At 43.2% G+C, this 24,289-nt stretch overlaps 1 protein-coding gene and 1 long non-coding RNA gene across 15 annotated transcripts in view; one reads left to right on the top strand and one right to left on the bottom strand.

The window, feature by feature from the left end:
• Positions 1-608: 608 nt before the first annotated feature.
• Positions 609-5,643, bottom strand: LOC140906913 (uncharacterized). The gene is made up of 3 exons (XR_012157295.2): positions 5,575-5,643; positions 1,769-1,899; positions 609-1,059 (listed from the first exon to the last, which is right to left on the bottom strand). It is a non-coding gene; the product is annotated as an uncharacterized LOC140906913 (long non-coding RNA).
• LOC140906910 (glyoxylate/hydroxypyruvate reductase B) overlaps positions 3,147-24,289 on the top strand; it is a 28,934-nt gene continuing 7,791 nt past the window's right edge. The window contains exons 1-7 of one of the 14 annotated variants that reach the window (XM_073331829.2): positions 3,209-3,470; positions 4,490-4,564; positions 5,923-6,095; positions 8,207-8,591; positions 12,704-12,875; positions 18,059-18,237; positions 23,256-23,352. In XM_073331829.2, the coding sequence (XP_073187930.2) occupies positions 6,054-6,095; positions 8,207-8,591; positions 12,704-12,875; positions 18,059-18,237; positions 23,256-23,352 (875 nt within the window). In that variant the 5' untranslated portion in view covers positions 3,209-3,470; positions 4,490-4,564; positions 5,923-6,053. Of the gene's footprint in view, positions 4,208-4,489; positions 4,565-5,919; positions 6,096-8,206; positions 8,592-12,703; positions 12,876-18,058; positions 18,238-23,230; positions 23,353-23,839; positions 24,286-24,289 lie in introns of those variants that run through there. The other 13 variants (XM_073331823.2, XM_073331824.2, XM_073331831.2 and 10 more) reach the window with 13 other exon arrangements.

Consider the following 24,289-nt stretch of genomic DNA (forward strand, 5'->3'; position numbering starts at 1 on the left):
GTGTTTTTGGAATCCGTGTGGTTTTCCCCCAGTTACCAGATCGTATACTGGACACTCCTATTTGGTGGCCTCAGAGAGACCTACTCACTGGGCAGCACCCATTCCTGACTCCAGTACGAACATCAAGAGCTGGTTCAGCAGAACCCTGCGAGTCAAGAAATAGAGAAGGAACAACCCCAGCCAGTGGTGGCCTTCTCTTCCTCTTCCCACGACAAGGCAGTCTCAGCAGGGGGCATTTTGCCTTCCCCAGATGACTATAAGGCCCATCAAGAATTGTTAAAGAGAGTTGCCTTTGGCCTGAGCATAACAGGTGGAGGAAGCAAAAGAATCCTCATACTGCCTGGTTGATATTTTGGCCACAGCAGGTCCTTACAGAGTGGCCCTACCTCTCAATGAGGCCACTAGGGACCCCGTTAAAGCACCGTGGTGGACTCCTGCATCTCTCTACCCACTTTTTAAAGGACCAAGTGCAAATATTATGTGCCCTTCCAGGGTTATAAATTCCTTTTCTCCCATTCCCCCTCCCAGGGGTATCCGAGGGCAACCCCCAAATCAAAAGACTCAAAAAAGTTGGACCTGTTTGGCAGGAAAGTTTATTTTACTCGGGGGTGCAACTCAGAATTGCAAACCAGCATGCACTTTGGTGCAGATATGACATTAATGTATGGAATTGAATGCAAAAATGTAAAGACATGGTGCCAGAAGATGCTAGGCAAGAGTTCTCCTTGCTAGTGGATGAAGGAAAATCGATGGTAAGAGCCTTGCTGCAAGCTGTTCCAGATGCAGCTGTCTCAGTGGCCAGATCCATGGCTTTGGCAGTGGAAATGCACAGGAGCTCCTGGTTGCAGCCCTTGGGGCTCCCACAGGCGATCCAACAAACTTTGCAGGACCTGCCATTGGAAGGATCCTCTCTCTTTTCAGAGCAGAGTGACACTAATCGCCATGGGTTCAAGGACGGGGGTCCTAAAGTCACTTGGGTTTTGCACCCTAACCCCTTCCAGGAATTGCTTCAAACTACAGAAGCCCCATAGATATTCTGGTCCAGCTCCTTGACAGCACCTGCAGAGAAAGAATAGTAGGGGTTTTAAGTGTAGGCTGCCTCGTCATCAGTGCCTGCCAAACCTAGACACACAGGGGGTGCTAAGCAGGCACTTTGATGGGACGCTCAAGAAAGCCACTTCACTGGATGCCAGACCCCATTTTTCCTCTATTTGCAAACTGTCTTTCCCATTTCCTCAGTGCTTGGTCCCAGATCACCACGGACTGTGGAAGTGGGATACACCCTCCAGTTTACTTCTACCCTCCCCTCCTTTTCTCCCTGCCTCCCTTTCAGAGACCTCTCTCACAAAGAGATTCTGGTCCAGGATGTTCAATCTCTCCGTCACGAGGGAGCCATAAGGAAGTTTCCACAAAAAAGGACAAGACATGAGTCATTGGTCAAGAACACTAGTCTGAGGGTACACTACCCATGACAAGAATGTAATTACCACACTTCCTATGTCGATTCTCAAATTATGTGCTTTCACATAAATAAAGCTAGAAGCCATATGAGATAGTACCATGGTTAGAGTAAGAGCCAAAAATAATGAAACAGTCACCATCGGCATGGTGCAATAAGCAGAAGAATAACTGGGTGAATCGAAAACCAGTACAGGCATTATAACAATGAGTATGGTCAGGAATCCTGTGGATTAGTAGGACAGTCTTTACATTACCAAAATTCCCAAATTAATGTTAGCTGAACACAACCAGTCAAATCCAGACTTACAATTGGACACAGTAGGATGCAAAGAGCACACCCACGCTCCCTTTCCTCCCGTTCTAGTCTCATGTTGAACCAAGTCCTTCACCAGAGAAAGCTGCACCAGTAGAGAACCATCTGAATTATCTTGCTGGTTTCTTTAATAACAAGCAAAAAAGACAGGTTTAAATCACAGATGACTTTGTTGGTCATTGACCTTGCATTGAAAACCACGAGCCCCAGGATAAAGTTACTATTAGCTGTTGCCCTAGTCTACAAAAAGTTATAAAACCCTTTGTGAAAATCATGGGGCACATACAGATTTCAACCAGCTGGATTGCAAGTGAATATCAGTCTCCTCCCTTGTCTCCCAGTGCTCATCGCAACAGCAATCAAGAAGCCAATAAACCCAGAACAAATATGTCCACAAAACTTCCTAATGCCCAGCTCCTGACAGAGTTGCTCCACTTTCTTGGACATCATCAAGGCTTAGTGTACTTGTCAGCAAACAACATAAATTCTGCTCTAAAACCCAGTGGTTTCTGCTTCATTCTAGTCCTGAATTCTGCATGAGCTCTAAGTAAATTAAAACAGTGAGGATTTTACTGAATGAAATGTGAAAATGTTAATGAATGGCAATGAATAATACAAGCAGTCTACTATTGTGTGTATTATATATTTTAATAGTAAATTGAATTTATTTCATGCTACTCCAAAATATTCAGTTTTAATTTTAACAGCAGACATTAAGGTGACTTGAAGTTTAGGAGTGGAGGGGGTTTAAACTCCTAGTTTCTCATGTTAGCTGTAACAAGCTACCTCGCTGCCTGATGCCCCAATATCTGCGATTGCACAAAGGATAGATAAACACCCTGGGTAGATATTTTTCTTAAAATAATCAGCAATTAAATTATTAGCCGTGTTGACATATTAATTGGCATCACTAGGTTTCTGAGTTAACACAATCATTGATATAGGACAGTCCACATCTGTCTTGGAGTTATTATTTCATTTTGTCTCTCTGCACACTCACACAGATATCACTACATTAGTTTACATACTCAGAAGGTTATCTTTGCAACCATTAGGGCTAGAAGCAATTTTTTAAAAAGAAATAAAACTTAGATTTTGGAGCACAGTTCTACAATAGTGGACGGATTCTGGATCAGATTCCATTGCCACAAGAATGTGTGTAGCTGCGCACAGAGAACTAAAAACATTCTAACAATATCTGCTATTCCGCGCCCCATAGAATTCAGTTTCAGAAGCAGGGAGGAGGGAAGATGACATTGTTTAGGAAGGCTGCACAGAAAGCCAAAGAGGATGAAGTAGAGACTGGCAGATAGCGTCACTCTATGTGGCAGTTCCTGCTGAAGTGTCCAGAGACTCTCTGATAGAGGGTGGACCTGGCAGAGATGGCTGGCAGTGCTCACAGTCATGTGAATGTACTCAGCCGCAGCCAACTGAAATTTGCACAGGAAGAATATATACTCTAACGCATTAGCTATGTGGGGTTGGATTCAGGCAGAGTAAGGACAGCTATGGGACCTTGGATTAAGGATTAGATCATATGATTGTGTGTCCCTCTGTGTGCTGCAGAGATCTGGAAGTAGTTGTATAAGGAGATTTTGTGTTTAAGCTATTGCCACTGCCAGAAGTGGTAAAACAGAGCGTCAACCAAGAGGTAAACCAAGATCAGCGTCAGGAAGAAAGCAATAGAAAGTACCAGGTTATTTCTTATTTATATAATCAGTTTTCGTTTAAAGAATGTCAGTGAAAGAGATTTGTTCTGTTTACTTACATCAGCAGAAAGCAGAGCCATTAGGAATTCTGCAGGTTTACTTCACTGAATACAAAAACTTCTGTTATACTGTGAGCCTGTTAAAACTCCAGATGCAGTATTGCTAACCCTATTCATTCAAAAATTGTGAGTCAGGCCCCCACCAAAAAAATCATAAGCTTATCTTTAAAAAAATGAAATTTTAAAAAATAATGTTTTGATTATTTTGATTTGCACTGTGCTTCAGCTTTTATGGGTCATGTTTTGAAGCTTTTCTTTGTAGCTGTGAGGGCTAGAAACACTTTCATTTTTCACATAATCAATTGATTTGAGTAGTTGGGGCTTTAAGAAAAATACCAAATATTGCAAGGCTTGTGATAAAATCCTGAGGGTTGGCGACCCTAGTTGATGATACTAGTTCAAAATTAAAATAGCCATATCCTTGACAAGTTTACCTTTAACACGCTGGGGTGGACAACTGAAAGATTATGTTTAGCGTTAAAGCATTCTCTTTGGTAGAAGCTATTCAGTTAGCCACTAGCTGCCCAAGGTTGGCTGGTAGACTTATTCATCCAGCCGTTTGTCACGTGCATCACTGGACAAAAAGGAGCATGGATTCCAGGTGGAGCTACAGGACTGGCCCAAACAGCACTGGCAGAGCTGGAATAAGTGCTCCCCAAACCAAGGTTAGTATCGGGGGAGCCTTCTGCTCTGCACAAACGACCCCTAAATATTTTTAATTTATTGACTTTAATATTATTTAAGTGCTCAATGGGCTAACAAAACAGAGAGAGACAGTCCTTGCTCCAGGGTTATAGTCAGGCAACAGTTTAGATATATAATACCTCAGATGATGGCTGATATTCTATACTATTGCTCAGAGTATTTATTTGATGTTTTAAAACCTTTTCTTTTATTGGTATTTAGCATATATCTCAGTGTCTCATCCATCTGTCTGTCACAAACAGAAAGAAAAAAAGTTGTTCAGTATCTCAGTAAATCTCTCTCCATTCTGCCACTAGTTTACCTCAAAATATTCTCAGGTAACCCTATGATTTCTGACTTCTATCCAGCAAATAATTTATGCACCTGCTTAACTTTATGTACTTTGACTTGTTCCATTCAGTATTTCTCCACTGCTTGGGTAGCTCTTTATACACCAATATGAAGTGTTTGTAAAGCACTGCCAAATCAGAAAGGGGAAGCATTTTGCACACACTTTGCTCTTGTGTCAATGACTCCCCAAAGTGCAGGGGAACAGTGAACTGGACCATTGTGGGTACATGCCTACACTGCAATCAGGAGGTGCGATTGCAACGCATGTATGTAGGCATACTATAAATAGTAGTGTAGCTGCAGCAGCATAGGCAGCTGAATGGGACCATAGGTATGTACTCCTGGGACCATAGGTACATAGTCAGGCAGCTAGCTTGTGCTCCTGTGGCTACTCTGCTATTTTTAGCGAGCTAGCTCAATTAGAGCTAGCTCAGATATGCTTGCTTACAGGTGCTGTCCCAGTTGCAGTGTAGACATACCCAGCGTTTATGCACTGTGTTAAGAGTCTGCCTCTACACAAATAGCTTTTCTTACTTCTGCTTATGAACATAGAGAAAGTATTTCTAAAATAAATACAGATATGAGTGTGATTTTGATGAGCAATGTGTTGTAATGAAGGAAGGCTCATACACTAAGATCAAAAAGTGTAATTCAACAGTTTTCTCTTTCATACTAAAAATAGTCATTGAAGAGACTTTATTCTGCATGATGGATCTAACTCAGTGGTTCCCAAACTGGGGTTTGTGAACCTTTGGGGGTTTGTGAAATGTATCAGGGGGTTCTCAGAAAAAAATTCTGTAATAGCAGACAGAGCCGTCCCTAGGGACCTTGGACGCAGGGGCCCCGGGAGGTGCGGGGCCCGGCAGCCTAAGACCCGTGACCATGACTTCCTGGCAGAATAAGTTTAAGCTTTGTTGTAGTCCATTGTTTGCCTGGCCTGCTCAAGACCAGAATACTTGTGGGAGGAACTCTTTATTTGAGTTGGCTTCTTAAATACCTTCATGCTCTTTCACGTCTGGTACTCCTTGATGAAACATGTAGGAGGCTTAATCGAAGTGATACGAGCTACAAAAGTGAAATATTGGAAGAGTGTTACCATTTTCATAATGTAATAAAATTAATAATGTAATAATAAATAATAATGTAATCATAAATAGTGTGTAATAAGCATGTCATAAAAATTATTTTCTAGATCATTGCTTCTATAATTTATGCTCAGGTCAAGGAGAAAATCCCTGAAAATATTCAGCCCCTGCCTCAGTAACACTTAACATGGACTGAGCATGCTCAGTAACACTGCTGAAGCTGTCTGCCCTCACTCTGCTCCCCATCCCCCTATCAGCAGGCATGCGTCGTCTCTGGATACCACTAACCGAAAAGTTTCTGGTGATTGTGCACAGTGCATGCACACAACCAAGAATGGAATGGGCATGTGCAACTATCTCAATTAGACCGGCCAATGCCTGACACTGACCAATGCACGGAGGACCTGTGTTAGCCGACGGCCAAGGATGTTTGGTGAGGTGCCAGCTATGCCCGTTTATACCATCCGTGACTTTAACCGCTAGGACGCACTGTCCCTTCGCGGCGGGCAGCCCGGGCTAGGCTGACGGATGCCCCAAGGTCCTAACCACCCGTGACTTTAACTGCTAGAGCTCAGAGCTCCTTCGCAGCGGGCAGTCAATACTGACTGACAGTTGCCCCAATGGCAGCACTAAGAGCCTCTCCACACCCGTGACTTTAACTGCTAGAGCTCAGAGCTCCTTCGCAGCGGGCAGCCAGGATTGACTGACAGGTGCCCCAAGAGTTTGCCCCGTGGAGGCGGCACAACTCAACGCTAGGTTCTTAGTACTCTCACCTAATGGCCAGGCTTTAGAGCCCAAACGGCTGAGATTCTTTAATTGTGTTGGCTGCTTTACAGTAAACCAGAGAAAACAAGTCAGGCTTATGCATAAATGGTTACCAAAATTTATTAAGCTAGATTCTAATCATGTGGTTACAAAATTGCTAGTGCCTACTTATTTAAATGTAGAGATGTTACACACACAAACAAGTTACAAAACTGAAGCCACAATCCCAAAGAAAGAAAACAAAGTATAGAGCTCTATTTCAAAATATGTGTATACTAAAGATAGGAGATCAGGTGTGGGTGCTTCTTACCCTCCTTGCATCTCTCGATTCCAGCGGTGCCAAGCCAGGATCGGTCACTCAATTCTGCGGAAAGACGAATAAGGGACAAGGCTTAGGGACCCTCTTAGCTGCAGAAGCCTTGGGAGGCTGTCACTTATCTGACCAGCAGATAGATAGTGAAAAGCACTCAAAAATCATGGTGCTGTAGGTCCCCTACTTATACCTCTGTACTCCTTTATTCTCTTTCTCCTTTCTTATGCCAAATTGAGGCTGGTCTGTCTGGGTGACACCAGCTTTCGCAAGAGTAGTTTACACTTGCAAGGGAGAGAAACAATAAGTTTCGACTACTGGACATTTCTTTTATCAGGGTACATATTTTCCCACCTAGGATGTTGGTGTGTGTGCATCACGCTATTTAGTTGGGGCTAAGAGCCATGTCTGTCACAGGGCCTCTGCCTGCTGTGAGCTTAATCGTTGTATCAGTTCCCAGAGGCACATTGTAGCAGCACACCTGTGGTTTCACAGCTTCAAAGGCTGTGCTGGAATATATGTTAAGTGCCCTGTTCCGGCTTCCTCCTGTGTTTCCAGCAATGCTGGTCTGAGGGCGGGGGCGGGGGCTGGCTGTCTGGCTACAACCTGCCAAGCCTACCCCTCGCCGGCGACCCAGGGGAACCCATGGTGCTGGAACCCTCGGAGGACACCACCCTGACCCAGGCACCCTACAAGGGGGAGTCCGGAAGTAGCTTGGGGGCAGCTGACCCTACTCTGGCTGCAGCACTGCCTGAGCTAATGTCAGTGTGTTGGATCCCCACTGACACAGCAGTGGGTCTTAGGCCGCTGCTAGGGCCCCGGGCTGGGACGCAGTGGAGTGGGTGGGCCTGCGTCCCCCCTGCCACCCACCTCCCGGGTGGCAGTCTCCCCCTCCCCCTGGTTGCTAAAGCTAGGGGCCTGGGGTTTGCTGGGGAACTATTTTGCTCAGCCCCTGCCTGAGGGCCTGAGCTTCTGACTGTTTGTTTGCGGCCCCGCTCTGATCCAGGACCTGGGCTTATATTGAACTGCTTGCGGGGCCCAGCCTGAAGGTCTGGGCCATAGACTGGGTATTCCCCAACCCAGCAGAGAGTGTAGTGAGGCTGTGTGGTGCCCCACCACCCCGACGCGGGATGAGCCCCGGCTGAGTTCCCTTACACTGCCCCAATAATAGAGAAACTGGGGATCCCACAGCAGCCAAAGTGACCATTTGGGCTGCTGTGGGCTCATGCTAGGCGGGGTGGGTGTGCCTATGCAAACAAGATCAGCCCTTGAAGTTCTTTTCCACAACTTGTTGCAATTCACTTCCAGATGTCAGGGTAGAGCTCATCCTGACTGCTTAAAGGTATACAAGTTCTCTTCCTGTAGCTGTCAGGGTTCAAGAAAGCAAAGCAATGATGCAGATCCTGCTGAATGGTTCTTTAAAATGTTTTGACATTATGTAGCAATACTTGTTTTCTTTCCTCTTGCAGATCATGGAACAGCGAGAGCTGCCTGTGCTTTTGGTTAATGAGGTGGGCGGTGTATGTGGTGTGCTGGAAGCTCATGTGGAATTCTTGAAGAAACACTTTCACCTTATCACCATGAAGGAATTTCTCAAAAACAAAAAACATTGGAGCAAAAAGGTCCAAGCTATTTATTTGTGGTGGCACAAACCAATCATTGACCGGGAACTCCTCGAGAGCCTGCCTGACTTGAAGGTGATTGCAAATTCCGGTGCAGGAATGGACCACTTGGATCTGAAACTAATCTCTAGCTTTGGAGTGAAAATGGCTAACGCTCCACATGCTGTTTCCAGCTCCACAGCAGACACTGGAATGGCTTTGCTGCTGGCATCTGCTAGAAGGCTGGTGGAAGGTAACATTTATATCTTCTGACAGGTTTCTGAGTAACAGCCGTGTTAGGCTGTATCCGCAAAAAGAAAAGGAGGACTTGTGGCACCTTAGAGACTAACCAATTTATTTGAGCATGAGCTTTCGTGAGCTGCAGCTCACTTCATCGGATGCATACCGTGGAAACTGCAGAAGACATTATATACACACAGAGACCATGAAACAATACCTCCTCCCACCCCACTGTCCTGCTGGTAATAGCTTATCTAAAGTGATCATCAAGTTGGGCCATTTCCAGCACAAATCCAGGTTTTCTCACCCTCCGTCCCCCCACACACAGACTCACTCTCCTGCTGGTGATAGCCCATCCAAAGTGAGAGAACCTGGATTTGTGCAGGAAATGGCCCAACTTTATTATCATGCACATTGTGTAAAGAGTTGTCACTTTGGATGGGCTATCACCAGCAGGAGAGTGAATCTGTGTGTGTGGGGGGGGGGGGGGGGTGGAAGGTGAGAAAACCTGGATTTGTGCTGGAAATGGCCCACCTGGTGATCACTTTAGATAAGCTATTACCAGCTGGACAGTGGGGTGGGAGGAGGTATTTTTTCATATTCTCTGTGTATATATAAAGTCTGCTACAGTTTCCACGGCATGCATCCGATGAAGTGAGCTGTAGCTCACGAAAGCTCATGCTCAAATAAATTGGTTAGTCTCTAAGGTGCCACAAGTACTCCTTTTCTTTTTATATCTTATGCGTATTTCCAGAAATCATATGAGCTGTATCTCCCGCTAACTTGAATTTTCCTAAAACTATTCCCATTGTAATAAACTGTGAATGTTTAAACCACAGAAAATGTATTTGGATGATGAACAATAGCATTTAAAATACTAAAACCTCATTGTCTTTAATAGTAAGGGCTAGTTTGGGATATTGTCTATATGTTTATAACACATCTAGTTGAAACTATGTTGAAAAATCTTTGAGGAAAATGTCAATGAGTTCTGTTTAAGTGATCCCAGTGTCAATTTGTAGTGTATGGCCAGGGCTCGCTGTTCACACTAGAACCTGGATTTCTATGTCCAGAACAAGTGCGGACATAGATTTCATGCCCTTTCCCCACAATGTATTTTCAACACTTAACAATATTTTAAGTTGTCCAATGTTTGGCAGTAAGGGATTTCTTTTAGGATGTAATGGCAATATAGTGTTATTGACAAAAAGTAACTAGTGATTTTGGGTACCCTACATGAGAAATTTTAAAGGGCCTGATACACAGACGGCACATGTTTACCACTCTCTGAAAATCAGGCCCCTTTAAAGTGTCTCAAGTTAGGCAGGCAAAATCACTAATCAATTATGAAAATCTGGGCCATTAGTTTTAAACCTTGACCTTTGACCTCCCTTTAAACTATTGTCATATAATGGCAAACCTTCCTCCAGAGCCATAAATATTATGTTTGGTTTAAAAATCCACCACTTCATCACACAAACAAACAAAAAAATTACCATGGTTATCACATGAACCTTCCACATTTTTGTTCAGTACCTGCAGAAGGAGCTCAGAATAACTAATGGCCCTGTGCCCACACCATGGCTAGGCAGTGCTGGTCTAACATTCACATAGAAAAGAGTCTGGACCGGACAGGGGCAGAACTGGAGAGGCTAATGGAATCAGGGGCACAATTTGGGAAGCTGCTGCAAGCTCTCCTGATCTCTGAGCTTCTGTTCTAGTTTACCTCACCAATTCCCCCTTCATTCCCCAGCAACCTTCAAGCTACCCCAGGATTTCTCCTGGTTGAACTCCCTCTCCCGCATTAACCTGGTTCCCTTTAGCCAGCTCTGCTTCCCAACTCTCCAACCAGTTTCTTAGGGGCTCCAGTGAGACAGGCTGCTGCCCCTGAGACCTGCTTCCACTGCGTGGGGAGCAGAGAGACCATGAAGGGGGAGATCAGTGACTTGTTCTCCCTTGTATCACATGGAGCTGCACAGAACATGGCAGCTGTGAGTCTAGCACAGTTGAGATTTTATTTTTAGGCATGACTAGTTGCACTACAGGCTTCACAATGGACAGCTTATGATTTGGGAGAGTTGGGAATGTCTGAGAAGGTGGATTTTAGTAACAAGGCTCTATGGCCCTGTTGGCAGGCTAGCAGGCAGCATGTGTGACAGTCATTATTTTCTGTTTCAGAGTAACAGCCGTGTTAGTCTGTATTCGCAAAAAGAAAAGGAGTACTTGTGGCACCTTAGAGACTAACACATTTATCTGAGCATAAGCTTTCGTGCATCCGATGAAGTGAGCTGTAGCTCACGAAAGCTCATGCTCAAATAAATTGGTTAGTCTCTAAGGTGCCACAAGCACTCCTTTTCTTTTCTGTGTTCTGCAAATAAAGATCACTTTTGTTTACTCTATAACCAGCATTAGCGGTTAATTGACAATCTAGGATTCTTTAGGTAAATTACTGACAAATGTTCTCAAAGAAAATAAATCTCCTTTCCAGGGAGAGCAGGAGAGGTGAACATGATAAGCTGTCCTTGTTTTAAATAACAACATAAACATCCAATATTATTCTCCATTAATAACACTAAACCCTGCATTATTACTATTGTGAACTATAGTATTCTGACCAGGGCTGTAGAATAGTGTCAGGAGGGCAAGTAAGGTGTTACCCTCCAAGTACACAGTACCGGCAAGTGAGTTTTAGCTGATACGGGGTATCGGAAAGACTTGGGGCTAGCCCCTCCCTCTGGGGGGTGGGGTGGGATTGCGCTCTGCTCCTTAAAGGTGCAGAACGCAGCTAGGGAGCGCATGGGGGTGGAAGGTGTTTAAACAGTGTTTTTGATTCTGTTTCTCCCCATTGGTCTGAATTGTCCATGACATCCATACGGCATCACATCAAGTCCAAATCATCAGAGGAATGCCTCTGCTTGCACTGACCAGAGGATGTTTGGATTCTGATGTCAGCCCAGTTCTGCAGCCTGACAGGAATCAGGTGTTGTCCCCAGTGTACACAGAATTCTTCTTTGAAGCCAAACTAGTCTAACATGCATTTTGTTAACTGGAACTGGAGCAGCAAAACAAAGAAAACAAATGACTCATTTTCCAGCTTTGTGGGTGAGAGAACTATAAGTGAATATTATTATACTGATGGCCGTACGCCAGCTCCCTCAGGAATCTGCCAAGAAGTTTGCTGAAAATATGTTCCTCATCTTAGCAACAGAGCTAAGTCTTATCACACATCTGCCCACCTTTATTTGAATGAAGCTCCTTCTGATCTGACAGCTCAGGCATTGTCAGTTTCATCCAGAACAATTTACAAACTTGGAACCGAATCCTGTAAACCCTTAATCATTTGATCAGTCCCATTCAATGGGACTATCTGTATGACTGTGGACCACTGTCATGGACTGGTAAGAGTTTCAGGAGTCTGTCCCTATAAAGGAAGTTGAATCCCCCATTGAAATGCAATGTTTGGGTACAATACCATAAAACAGTTTAGGATACAGTTCTATTTAAAATTTGTCTTTTAACAAGTCATACCTATGCTGAACTGGCTCCTCACCCAACTTCCAGATTCCATATAAACAGACTGAATACTACACATTCGGGGGGAACATGAGTAGTTAAGCATGTTGATGTTTCTACATACAAACGGGGGTGCCTGAGGGGACGGGAAGAGCATGGGGCCCCTGGGCTGGGGGCGGGGCATGGAGGAGTCACAGGAGTGTCATGTGGGGAGGTCACATGCCCCCCCTTGTGTCCCTCCCATGAATGCAATACCAGCAAGAAATTATTCCTACTTGCACCACCGTGTCTGTGTAGTACTTTTTTTGCAAGGGTATATGCAGGTCAAAGTCTGGGAGAGACTTCCTAAGGGGCAAGAGTCTTTCTGTATTAACTGGAGAATCAATAGCACAGGGGGTAGGTTCCCAACATAACAGGGAAAGCCAATATTTTCAAGATTCAAATAGGATACTTGGAAGGGGGGAAAAGAGCAAAGCCCATTAAAACAGTGTCTTTCTATTCTTAATAATTATTTACCACTTATGTTGTAGTAATGCCTAAAGGCCACATTCTAGCATTTTGTTGCACTATATTGAAACAAATCAATTTCTCATTCAGTATTTTTCATTTTAGGCTGTCAGATGGCAGTTTCCCCAGACACTGAGTGTTTTGCTGCTGACTGGCTGGGAGATGAAGTCACCGGGGCTACTCTTGGTATCATTGGAATGGGCAGAATTGGGTATAAGATTGCACTGAGGGCCAAAGCTTTTGAAATGAAAATTCTGTATCACAACAGGAACCAGAGGTAAAAATAAACTTGATCCCCATCAAAGCAGAATATATTTTTCACTTCTTTATAATTATATAGTTAATTTTTTTAAAACATCCCCACCCTTTTCTAGGAAGTGTGCAATTGTGGTATTTCCATTTAGCGAGAATGTATGATCCTGTGGTTATAGCAAAGAATTGCGATGTAAGGGGGAGAGGCCAAGATTTTCAAAAATGATTGATTGCTTTAAGTCAGGCTCCTAAAACCATGTTTAAACACCTAAATGTGGACTTGGACATTTTTTTAAATCTTGGGTTTGTTGGTAGCTTGCTGCAGAGGTGGCCAGCAGAATTAAAATGGAGGCCTGAAAGCTTTTTCCCAATTTTTTTATGCTGATTTTTTTTAAATTGGAAATTCTGGTCTTATTTCCCTGAAATTTTGTGGATGACAGACAAATAGGAGGATTATGGCATTACAAGAAAAGGAAAGCTGAATAACTGAGAGGGGATTACATTTTTAGTCAGTCTGTTTAAAACTCTTTTGGTGAAATCCTCGTCCCATTGACATCAGTGAGAATGTTGCTATTGATTTCAGCGAGGTCAGGATTTCACATGGGAGGAAGGAGATCTTTGTTATTAAAATTCAGCACTTCTGACCCGTTAGCTACAGAATGAGAATGCACAACACACATTTGAGACCCTAAGGTCTTGTCTACACTGGGATTTCAGCCATCAGTGGCCAGCAGCTGGCATAGCTGTTCCTGTGCAAACACGTAGTGTATTTGTGGTATAGCAGCAGTGCTGTTATAAGCCATGATTTTCACCACTGCAGCTTTACCCCTGTTTGAAACTGGGGTAAGCTGCACTGGTGCAAATTGTGCCTTGTGGTGGTTTTGCCTGCCTATCCTAGGGGTTTGCAGCAGTACAGCTATGCTAGGCCACAGATTACTTGTAACTGAGGCAAATCCCAATGTAGACGAGGCCACAGTCTTCCAACAATACCAGAGAAGACCATGTGTGATATTCCTAATATTTCTGAAGTAAAAAAACCAAGCAGAAAAAATGACTGGAAAAAAAAAACACCTTGTAGGCCTCCTGTTATATATCTAAAGAGCCAAAAAAAGCCACAGACCCATTTTTTAATTTCCTCTGCAGATCACTGTTAACTTTGTGCTACCAATTTGGATTTTATTTACCTACCCAGGTTGTTGTGAAGCTTAATTCTTGTTTGTAAAGCAATTTGGGATCCTTAGATGGAAGATGCAATAGAAGTGAAAAATATTGTTATTCTGAAGTACCTTTAAAATTATTTTAATTTTATCAAAGGGTGAAATATGTGTATTCAAGTAGTATATGTTTGTATTGGGTGAGACCCAAATAAACATCCTGAAAACTTTAGTGCAGTTTTGTTCAATGCCTGTCTCATTTGCTCCCTGGCTGTTGATTTAGGCAGCAGGAGAAATTTAATTTATGTGTTAGAAAAAACACATGATTAACTATGACACCGCAGTTACAGGGTTTGGTCCCTGCCCAAGAATGTCTTTTTATAGCATACATTTTTATCTGACTCTTTAATTCTTCCTTCTTCATTTTCACTCACCAGTGTAAGGAGAAGTTTTTCAAAAGCACCTAGTGGATTTAGGAGTACAAATCCCACTGAAAGTCAATGGGACTCGTGTTCCTGACTTTCACAGGTACTTATGAAAAGCTATCCTTTAGTTCCCAAACTACAACTGGGAAAGTTTATAAAGAGTAGGATTGATGGTCATATAATAGTTCTGGTTTCAGAGTAACAGCCGTGTTAGTCTGTATTCGCAAAAAGAAAAGGAGGACTTGTGGCACCTTAGAGACTAACCAATTTATTTGAGCATGAGCTTTCGTGAGCTACAGCTCACTTCATCGGATGCATACTGTGGAAACTGCAGAAGACATTATATACACAGAGACCATAAAAACAATACCTCCTCCCACCCCACTCTCCTGCTGGTAATAGCTTATCTAAAGTGATCATCAAGTTGGGCCATTTCCAGCACAAATCCAGGTTTTCTCACCCCCCCACCCCCCTCCAAAAACCACACACACAAACTCACTCTCCTGCTGGTAATAGCTTATCCAAAGTGACCACTCTCCTCACAATGTGTATGAAAATCAAGGTGGGCCATGTCCAGCACAAATACAGGTTTTCTCACCCCCCCACCCCTTTTTTTTTTTTTCAAAAAAACACACACACAAAAACTCACTCTCCTGCTGGTAATAGCTTATCCAAAGCGACCACTCTCCCTACAATGTGCATGATAATCAAGGTGGGCCATTTCCAGCACAAATCCAGGTTTTCTCACCTCCCCCACCCCCATACACACACAAACTCACTCTCCTGCTGGTAATAGCTCATCCAAAGTGACCACTCTCCCTACAATGTGCATGATAATCAAGGTGGGCCATTTCCAGCATAAATCCAAGTTTAACCAGAACGTCGGGGGGGGGGGGGGGGGGAGGGTTAGAAAAAAACAAGGGGAAATAGGCTACCTTGCATAATGACTTAGCCACTCCCAGTCTCTATTTAAGCCTAAATTAATAGTATCCAATTCGCAAATGAATTCCAATTCAGCAGTTTCTCGCTGGAGTCTGGATTTGAAGTTTTTTTGTTGTAAGATAGCGACCTTCATGTCTGTGATTGCGTGACCAGAGAGATTGAAGTTTTCTCCGACTGGTTTATGAATGTTATAATTCTTGACATCTGATTTGTGTCCATTTATTCTTTTACGTAGAGACTGTCCAGTTTGACCAATGTACATGGCAGAGGGGCATTGCTGGCACATGATGGCATATATCACATTGGTGGATGTGCAGGTGAACGAGCCTCTGATAGTGTGGCTGATGTTATTAGGCCCTTTGATGGTGTCCCCTGAATAGATATGTGGGCACAGTTGGCAACGAGCTTTATTGCAAGGATAGGTTCCTGGGTTAGTGGTTCTGTTGTGTGGTATGTGGTTGTTGGTGAGTATTTGCTTCAGGTTGGGGGGCTGTCTGTAGGCAAGGACTGGCCTGTTTCCCAAGATTTGTGAGAGTGTTGGGTTATCCTTCAGGATAGGTTGTAGATCCTTAATAATGCGTTGGAGGGGTTTTAGTTGGGGGCTGAAGGTGACGGCTAGTGGCGTTCTGTTATTTTCTTTGTTAGGCCTGTCCTGTAGTAGGTGACTTCTGGGAACTCTTCTGGCTCTATCAATCTGTTTCTTCACTTCTGCAGGTGGGTATTGTAGTTGTAAGAATGCTTGATAGAGATCTTGTAGGTGTTTGTCTCTGTCTGAGGGGTTGGAGCAAATGTGGTTGTATCGCAGAGCTTGGCTGTAGACGATGGATCGTGCGGTGTGGTCAGGGTGAAAGCTGGAGGCATGTAGGTAGGAATAGCGGTCAGTAGGTTTCCAGTATAGGGTGGTGCTTATGTGACCATTGTTTATTAGCACTGTAGTGTCCAGGAAGTGGATCTCTTGTGTGGACTGGACCAGGCATACTGTGGGGCCATGCGGGTACCCATAGCAGTGCCGCTGATCTGAAGGTATACATTGTCCCCAAATGTAAAATAGTTATGGGTAAGGACAAAGTCACAAAACTCAGCCACCAGGTTAGCCATGACATTCACCTGCACATCCACCAATGTGATATATGCCATCATGTGCCAGCAATGCCCCTCTGCCATGTACATTGGTCAAACTGGACAGTCTCTACGTAAAAGAATAAATGGACACAAATCAGATGTCAAGAATTATAACATTCATAAACCAGTCGGAGAAAACTTCAATCTCTCTGGTCACGCAATCACAGACATGAAGGTCGCTATTTTACAACAAAAAAACTTCAAATCCAGACTCCAGCGAGAAACTGCTGAATTGGAATTCATTTGCAAATTGGATACTATTAATTTAGGCTTAAATAGAGACTGGGAGTGGCTAAGTCATTATGCAAGGTAGCCTATTTCCCTTTGTTTTTTTCTACCCCCCCCCCGATGTTCTGGTTAAACTTGGATTTATGCTGGAAATGGCCCACCTTGATTATCATGCACATTGTAAGGAGAGTGGTCACTTTGGATGAACTATTGCCAGCAGGAGAGTGAGTTTGTGTGGGGGGGTGCGGGGGGTGAGAAAACCTGGATTTGTGCTGGAAATGGCCCACCTTGATTATCATGCACATTGTAGGGAGAGTGGTCGCTTTGGATGAGCTATTACCAGCAGGAGAGTGAGTTTGTGTGTGTATGGGGGTGGGGGGTGGGTGAGAAAACCTGGATTTTTGCTGGAAATGGCCCATCTTGATTATCATGCACATTGTAGGGAGAGTGGTCGCTTTGGATGAGCTATTACCAGCAGGAGAGTGAGTTTGTGTGTGTGGTTTTTGGAGGGGGGTGGGGGGGTGAGAAAACCTGGATTTGTGCTGGAAATGGCCCACCTTGATTATCATACACATTTTAAAGAGAGTGGTCACTTTGGATGGGCTATTACCAGCAGGAGGGTGAGTTGGGGGGGGGGGGGCGGAGGGTGAGAAAACCTGGATTTGTGCTGGAAATGGCCCAACTTGATGATCACTTTAGATAAGCTATTACCAGCAGGAGAGTGGGGTGGGAGGAGGTATTGTTTTTATGGTCTCTGTGTATATAATGTCTTCTGCAGTTTCCACAGTATGCATCTGATGAAGTGAGCTGTAGCTCACGAAAGCTCATGCTCAAATAAATTGGTTAGTCTCTAAGGTGCCACAAGTACTCCTTTTCTTTTTGATAATAGTTCTGCATTGTCAAAAGTTTAAACTAAAAATATCTCTATATCTGAATCATGGAGCATCACTTGCCCAAGGAACTCGTTTGCCAATTCCATCCTTCATAAAAAGAGCTTTATTTAAGGATGGTCAAGAAATCAGGACCACTCATAATGCGCACATGCCACTGAAAACACACCTAGGAGACAGACTTCCTTTACCTCTGCTTTGCCACAAGTTTCACCTTCCTGAGGAAATTAAGTCTACAAGTGGCTGTCAAATCCATTCCCCCTTTGCGACTGTGCACTCTGCTGAAAGTGCATCACTGGTCAATTTGGTTACCAGTGATCCTGGGGAGATACTTTCCTAGTTGTAGTTTGGGAGCTAAAGTACCATTGGGAGTAACATAAGGTAGGAATGTAACATTTCCATGACCAAGACTGCCTCTAATGCAACATGATTCTTATTTCTCATCAGAACTGAGGAAGAAGAACAGGCTGTTGGTGCTACTTATTGTCCAAAGATAGAAGACTTGCTCCAGCAGTCAGATTTCGTGATGCTGGTTGTGAGCCTGACACCGCAGACATGTAAACTGATCGGGAAAAAGGAGTTAGAACTGATGAAACCCACTGCTACTCTCATTAACATCAGCAGAGGTAGGGTACAGTATAATGGTCTGACTGCACAACCCCTGTCTTCCAGAGTGTAGTACCAAATTGCACTGGGCAGTATAACTAGTGTACCAAGGACCCCCTGGTCTAGAGGGTACGTCTACATAGCAATGTAAGCCCAGGCCTAACAGAACTCGAGTTAGCAGAACCTGGGTTTGTTAATTTAGGGCTCGAGAATTTACACTGATTTGTAACCCCAGACTAAGAATTGTTCAACTCTGGGGCTCAACCTGGGGTTCCAGCGTCTACACTGAATTATATGGTTCCAAATCCAACCACCCATATCCCAGACTTCCTAGCACCCTCCCAAAATCTGGCTGCTCTAGCTCTTTGTTCGTGGTGCAGTGTAGGAAAACTTGTCTGTCCACCAAACTTGACTGTCCAGAGGATCAAGAAAGTCAGCCTGAGATTGTGGGATACTTTTGGCAGACTCCCAGAGCACAAGTCCCGTGGGATTGCATCTATACTGCAAAGCAATAGGCCTTGACCCTTGGGTCACAGCTTCACTCAGGCTCGGACCCTCCATCCCAATGGTGTCCTGGGACCCTGGATCTGAGCCATGGGTTAACTTGATTTGTGTGTAGAGAGAAGGTCGGTTAAGCTTGAGCCTGAGTTCAAACCTTGGGCTTACACTCTGGATATTGTAAGGATAACAGAAACATGGTGGAATAGTAGTCATGACGGGGCTACAGCTATTGAAGGGTATGTGCTGTTTAGGAAAGACAGAAATAAAGGTAAAGGTGGTGGAGTAGCATTGTATATCAATGATGAGATTGAATGTAAAGAAATAAGAAGCGATGGAATGGATAAGACAGAGTCCGTCTGAGTATAAATCACATTGGGGAAGAAAACTACTAGAATCTCCACTGGGATAGTGCCTGGGGTGTGCTATAGGCCGCCGGGATCTAATTTGGATATGGATAGAGCCATCTGTAATGTTTTTAATGAAGTAAATGCTAATGGAAACTGCGTGATCATGAGAGATTTTAACTTCCCAGATATAGACTGGAGGACAAGTGCTAGTAATAATAATAGGGCTCAGATTTTCCTAGATGCGATAGCTGATGGATTCCTTCATCAAGTAGTTGCTGAACTGACTAGAGGGGATGCCATTTTAGATTTGGTTTTGGTGTGTAGTGAGGACCTCATAGAAGAAATGGTTGTAGGGGACAACCTTGGTTGAAGTGATCATGAGCTAATTCAGTTCAAACTGAACAGAAGGATTAACAAAAATAAATCTGTGACTAGGGTTTTTGATTTCAAAAGGGCTGACTTTCAAAAATTAAGGAAATTAGTTAGGGAAGTGGATTGGACTGAAGAACTTAAGGATTGAAAGGCAAAGGAGGCCTGGGATTACTTTAAGTCAAAGCTGCAGAAGCTATCGGAAGCCTGCATCCCAAGAAAGGGGAAAAAATTCATAGGCAGGAGTTGTAGACCAAGCTGGATGAGCAAGCATCTCAGAGAGGTGATTAAGAAAAAGCAGAAAGCATACAGGGAGTGGAAGATCGGAGGGATCAGCAAGGAAAGCTACCTTATTGAGGTCAGAACATATAGGGATAAAGTGAGAAAGGCTAAAAGTCAAGTAGAGTTGGACCTTGCAAAGGGAATTAAAACCAATAGTAAAAGGTTCTGTAGCCATATAAAGAAGAAGAAAACAAAGAAAGAAGAAGTGGGACCGCTAAACACTGAGGATGGAGTGGAGGTTAAGGATAATCTAGGCATGGCCCAATATCTAAACAAATACTTTGCCTCAGTCTTTAATGAGGCTAATGAGGATCTTAGGGATAATGGTAGTATGACAAATGGGAATGAGGATATGGAGGTAAATATTACCATATCTGAGGTAAAAGCGAAACTCAAACAGCTTAATGGGACTAAATCAGGGGGCTCAGATAATCTTCATCCAAGAATATTAAAGGAATTGGCACATGAAATTGCAAGCCCATTAGCAAGAATTTTTAATGAATCTGTAAACTCAGGGGTTGTACCGTATGACTGGAGAATTGCTAACATAGTTCCTATTTTTAAGAAAGGAAAAAAAAGTGATCCAGGTAACTACAGGCCTGTTAGTTTGACATCTGTAGTATGCAAGGTCTTGGAAAAATTTTTGAAGGAGAAAGTAGTTAAGGACATTGAGGTCAATGGTAAATGGGACAAAATACAACATGGTTTTACAAAAGGTAGATCGTGCCAATCCAACCTGATCTCCTGCTTTGAGAAAGTAACAGATTTTTTAGATAAAGGAAACACAGTGGATCTAAATTACCTAGATTTCAGTAAGGTGTTTGATACAGTTCCACATGGGGAATTATTAGTTAAATTGGAAAAGATGAGGATCAATATGAAAATTGAAAGGTGGATAAGGAATTGGTTAAAAGGGAGACTACAGCGGGTCATACTGAAAGGTGAACTGTCAGGCTGGAGGGAAGTTACCAGTGGAGTTCCTCAGGGATCAGTTTTGGGACCAATCTTATTTAATCTTTTTATTACTGACCTCGGCACAAAAAGTGGGAGTGTGCTAATAAAGTTTGCGGATGATACAAAGCTGGGAGGTATTGCCAATTTAGAGAAGGACTGGGATATCATACAGGAGGATCTGGATGACCTTGTAAACTGGAGTAATAGTAATAGGATGAAATTTAATAGTGAAAAGTGTAAGGTCATACATTTAGGGATTAATAACAAGAATTTTAGTTATAAGCTGGGGATGCATCAATTAGAAGTAACGGAGGAGGAGAAGGACCTTGGAGTATTGGTTGACCACAGGATGACTATGAGTTGCCAATGTGATATGGCCGTGAAAAAAGCTAATGCGGTCTTGGGATGCATCAGGCGAGGTATTTCCAGTAGAGATAAGGAGGTGTTAGTGCCGTTATACAAGGCATGGTAAGACCTCACTTGGAATACTGTGTGCAGTTCTGGTCTCCCATGTTTAAGAAGGATGAATTCAAACTGGAACAGGTACAGAGAAGGGCTACTAGGATGATCCGAGGAATGGAAAACCCGTCTTATGAAGGGAGACTCAAAGAGCTTGGCTTATTTAGCCTAAGCAAAAGAAGGTTGAGGGGAGATATGATTGCTCTCTATAAATATATCAGAGGGATAAATATCGGAGAGGGAGAGGAATTATTTAAGCTCAGTACCAATGTGGACACAAGAACAAATGGATATAAACTGGCCATCGGGAAGTTTAGACTTGAAATTAGATGAAGGTTTCTAACCATCAGAGGAGTAAAGTTCTGGAATAGCCTTCCAAGGGAAGCAGTGGGGGCAAAAGACCTGTCTGGCAAGATTAAACTCGATAAGTTTATGGAGGAGGGGGTATGATCGGATAACATGATTTTGGCAATTAATTGATCTTTAACTATTCATGGTAAATAGGCCAAATGGCCTGTAATGGGATGTTAGATGGGGTGGGATCTGAGTTGCTGCAGAGAATTCTTTCCTGGGTATCCGGCTGGTGAATCTTGCCCATATGCTCAGGGTTCAGCTGATCGCCATATTTGGGGTTGGGAAGGAATTTTCCTCCAGGGCAGACTGGAAGAGTCCCTGTGGGTTTTTCATCTTCCTCTGTAGCATGGGGCATGGGTCACTTGCTGGAGGATTCTCTGCACCTTGAAGTCTTTAGACCATGATTTGAGGACTTCAATAGCTCAGACATAGGTGAGAGGTTTATCGCAGGAGTGGGTGGGTGAGATTCTGTGGCCTGCATTGTGCAGGAGGTCAGACTAGATGATCATAATGGTCCCTTCTGACCTTAATATCTATGAATCTAGAGGCTTTACCCCAACTCTCCAGGGGGCTGACTGGGTTCAAATGAAGAACTTTTGGTTTGTATGTGTTGGGGAATGAGAAAGAGCAGAGACGTTGGGAACTGGGATGGTACTGTCCATTTGAGGGTGGTGGCTGGCTAGGGAAGCTGTAAGAACTAACTGGAATGGTGGATGACACTGCTGCTGGGATTGAAGCTATCATGACCTTAAGTAACGGCTTTCTGGATGTCTCTCTCTCTTTCTCTCTCTCTCCTCCCGCCCTCCCCCTGGGTAGAATTTTTTCAAATGTTTGATAAAACTTCATTTGGCTGTTTTTGTTTTTTCTTTGAAGTGACTGAAAATGTTCTCCCTTAAAAAAACCCAAAAGATTGTCAGATGCTCTTTTACACCCTGATAATTCACATTAGATTCAAATATGCAAATGTGTCATGTGTGTAGTCCTCAATGAATCATATGAGTTGATTGATGTATACAATTGTTATGAACTGGGCAGTATTCAATTTGTTATGTTCTTATCTACTCATTTCCTTACGTTTAAGTGCTTGGGTATTGTAGATGATGTGGTGACAACAGTGTTCTTACCTAGAAACCTTAGCAGCTTTTTACAATGAAGTTTCTAAAATATATTACAGTATTTAAATGTATGCATTGTAATACTATAGATGTATATATTCTGTTAGCTATATACAATAAAACAAACTGTTATATATGTATGTGCCATGGGGATAGTTACTGTTGCTGTAGTAACCAGAATTTAGAATTTCCTGACTCTGGTCCATGACTCTCTTAACCGTAACACCACTCATCTTCTGCATTTACATGGTAAACTTATCTCACTGCTTTGTTTAAAATTAGAGCCTCAAATTCTGGCCCTCTCTCTACATGTGTCTCCCAAAGTAAGAGCAAATTAACAATTTGAAAATGTTAACTGTTTTGTGTAAAATGACTAACAACATTTACCCACTTCATTGGGTTGTTTGGAGGTTTGGTTAATGTTTCCAAAGCACTTTGAAGAGGAAAAACAGTACATAAAATGTTAAATAATTGTGTTAACCATTTAAACACGAGTTCTTGTGTTTGAGCTGTAAATCCATTTGCATTTAATTTTTAATATTAAAATCTCTTTTCTAAATTAACAAATAATGAAGTTTTCCCTTTATTCTTTGTTTTTCTTTATCCTGACGTTATCTGAACATGGCATTAAGAAAGTACACTGTTATTTCAACCCAGGTCCAGTGGTAAACCAAGATGCACTGGTGGAAGCTCTTCAGACTGGTGTTATCAAGGCTGCGGCTTTGGATGTCACTTACCCCGAACCACTTCCCAGGTACACAGCCGTGTGTATTTATCAAAAAATATTTAAAATTACAGAGAACAAGAAATAAGGACCAAAAAAGGCACAGCAGATGGGGATTTGGTGGAGGTTGGAGATTGGCACGGATGGCTGCCCTCTGTCTCTGAATTTAGCATGCTGTCATGTTATGCACTATGACTGGGAACACGCTGGAATGCATAGTCTGGTCAATTCAAACACCCAAGGCAGTAAATAGCAGGAGGGCGGTACATTTGCCAAGCTAAGTCCTTTGGCCAATGCCTACCACAGAATCACAGCATGCAGCAGCGGCAGCTGTGGTTCCAAATTCTTTACCTGAAGGGAGAAAATACCAGTCCCAGGGCAACAGAAATGATGGTGATGGGTAGACACTGTATGAGCCACCACTGCTCAGACTACCTCTCAGAAGCCTCACTTCTCCCCTTCCCTGTAGGTCTTGTCTCCTCAGTACAGCGTTGTTTATTTTACTGATGTTTTGCAGGTCTCTCGGTCATGGATGCTCTTTAACTTCTACAAAAATAAAGTTGCTAGGAACTACGCCTCATGGAATGAATTGTCCCATTTGACTTTAGAGCACTAAGCAAGTGGGCAGGGATGTCAACTATCTGAGTCATGGAGATAAAGTCCATGGCATCACATAGGGTCAATCCTTCCCCCCAATATGTGGCACAGATTGCTGCCTATTGCAGAAAATCAGTTTCTGTGCTTCCACGAAGGAATGATATAAAATCTTAAAACACTCCATCAGCGCCCAAAACAAACTGAACTCGATTCACAAAGCTCTTAAGCAGACACTTACATTAATGAGATTGAACAAGTGCATACATTTAAGAACATGCTTAAGGGCTTTGCTGAAGCAGGGCCTTTATTAGTTAGGATAATGCCAGTAGCCATCTTAACCACACCTGGCTTTTTTTATTCCTTTTTTTGC

The sequence above is a fragment of the Lepidochelys kempii genome, chromosome 2, assembly GCF_965140285.1.
Source record: "Lepidochelys kempii isolate rLepKem1 chromosome 2, rLepKem1.hap1, whole genome shotgun sequence".
NCBI lineage: Eukaryota > Metazoa > Chordata > Testudines > Cheloniidae > Lepidochelys > Lepidochelys kempii.